The 696-nt window shown below is 54.2% G+C and overlaps 1 protein-coding gene across 1 annotated transcript in view; it reads right to left on the bottom strand.

The window, feature by feature from the left end:
* LOC107576220 (BTB/POZ domain-containing protein KCTD4) overlaps positions 1-389 on the bottom strand; it is a 2,706-nt gene extending 2,317 nt beyond the window's left edge. Inside the window, exon 1 of the mRNA XM_016262443.1 lies at positions 360-389. Coding sequence (XP_016117929.1) covers positions 360-389 — 30 coding nt within the window. The remainder of the gene's footprint in view (positions 1-359) is intronic.
* Positions 390-696: the final 307 nt, after the last annotated feature.

Below are 696 nucleotides of genomic sequence, written 5' to 3'. Positions count from 1 at the left end.
GGGAGCGCGCGCGTGAGCAAGCGGGTGGACAAATGGGAGCGCAGCTGAGCGGCGCTGGCATGGAGCGCTGGAGCTGTGTGCGCTGCCAACGGTGTCTGAGCCTTTCACAGCCACGCAAACGCACACATATATGCGTGCGTGCAGGCACTCGCAGTGGGAGGAGGGGTGTTAAGGATGGGCTCTACTGCGTCAGCGGTGTGGGCTCGGAAAGAGCGAGTGTGTTGCTTGCTGCCCTCCGTTCTAAAGGCTGCATTTAATCACCTTTCCACTTCAGCGCCTCTCTGGCTCTGGCTCGGCAATTAGCGTCGCTGCCCTCTGATGAAAGGACTCCTCGGTTGGGTGGCGGCACGTGAACTCACCGAGAGGGCCGAATCACAGGGATCCCACATAATGAACTCCCTCCAATGAGAGCGAGATGTTAATGCTTTGGCGTCTATCGTGTTAAGTCATTGCTTTGGAAAGCCGTCTGTGTGATGTGCCGACAACTGGCGGCTTTATGGCCAAACGAGAGCCTTATCGAGTAGTGTAGGTGTAGTTATGTAAATTATTTGCTAGTCTTCATATCAAAAGGGATGAATGCATTGAAGCCTTCTCGCTCTCTTTGAGTGGCTTTAAGGTACTCGCCATGACCTAGTTGTCGGCAGAGCCGAGAAGGAGCCTTTGATAAGGAAGCCTACGTCTTCACTTGAAGTCATG

Source organism: Sinocyclocheilus grahami, unplaced genomic scaffold (assembly GCF_001515645.1).
Source record: "Sinocyclocheilus grahami isolate Dianchi unplaced genomic scaffold, SAMN03320097.WGS_v1.1 scaffold3366.1, whole genome shotgun sequence".
NCBI classification, from domain to species: domain Eukaryota; kingdom Metazoa; phylum Chordata; class Actinopteri; order Cypriniformes; family Cyprinidae; genus Sinocyclocheilus; species Sinocyclocheilus grahami.
This window is presented reverse-complemented; position numbering and strand designations above follow the sequence as displayed.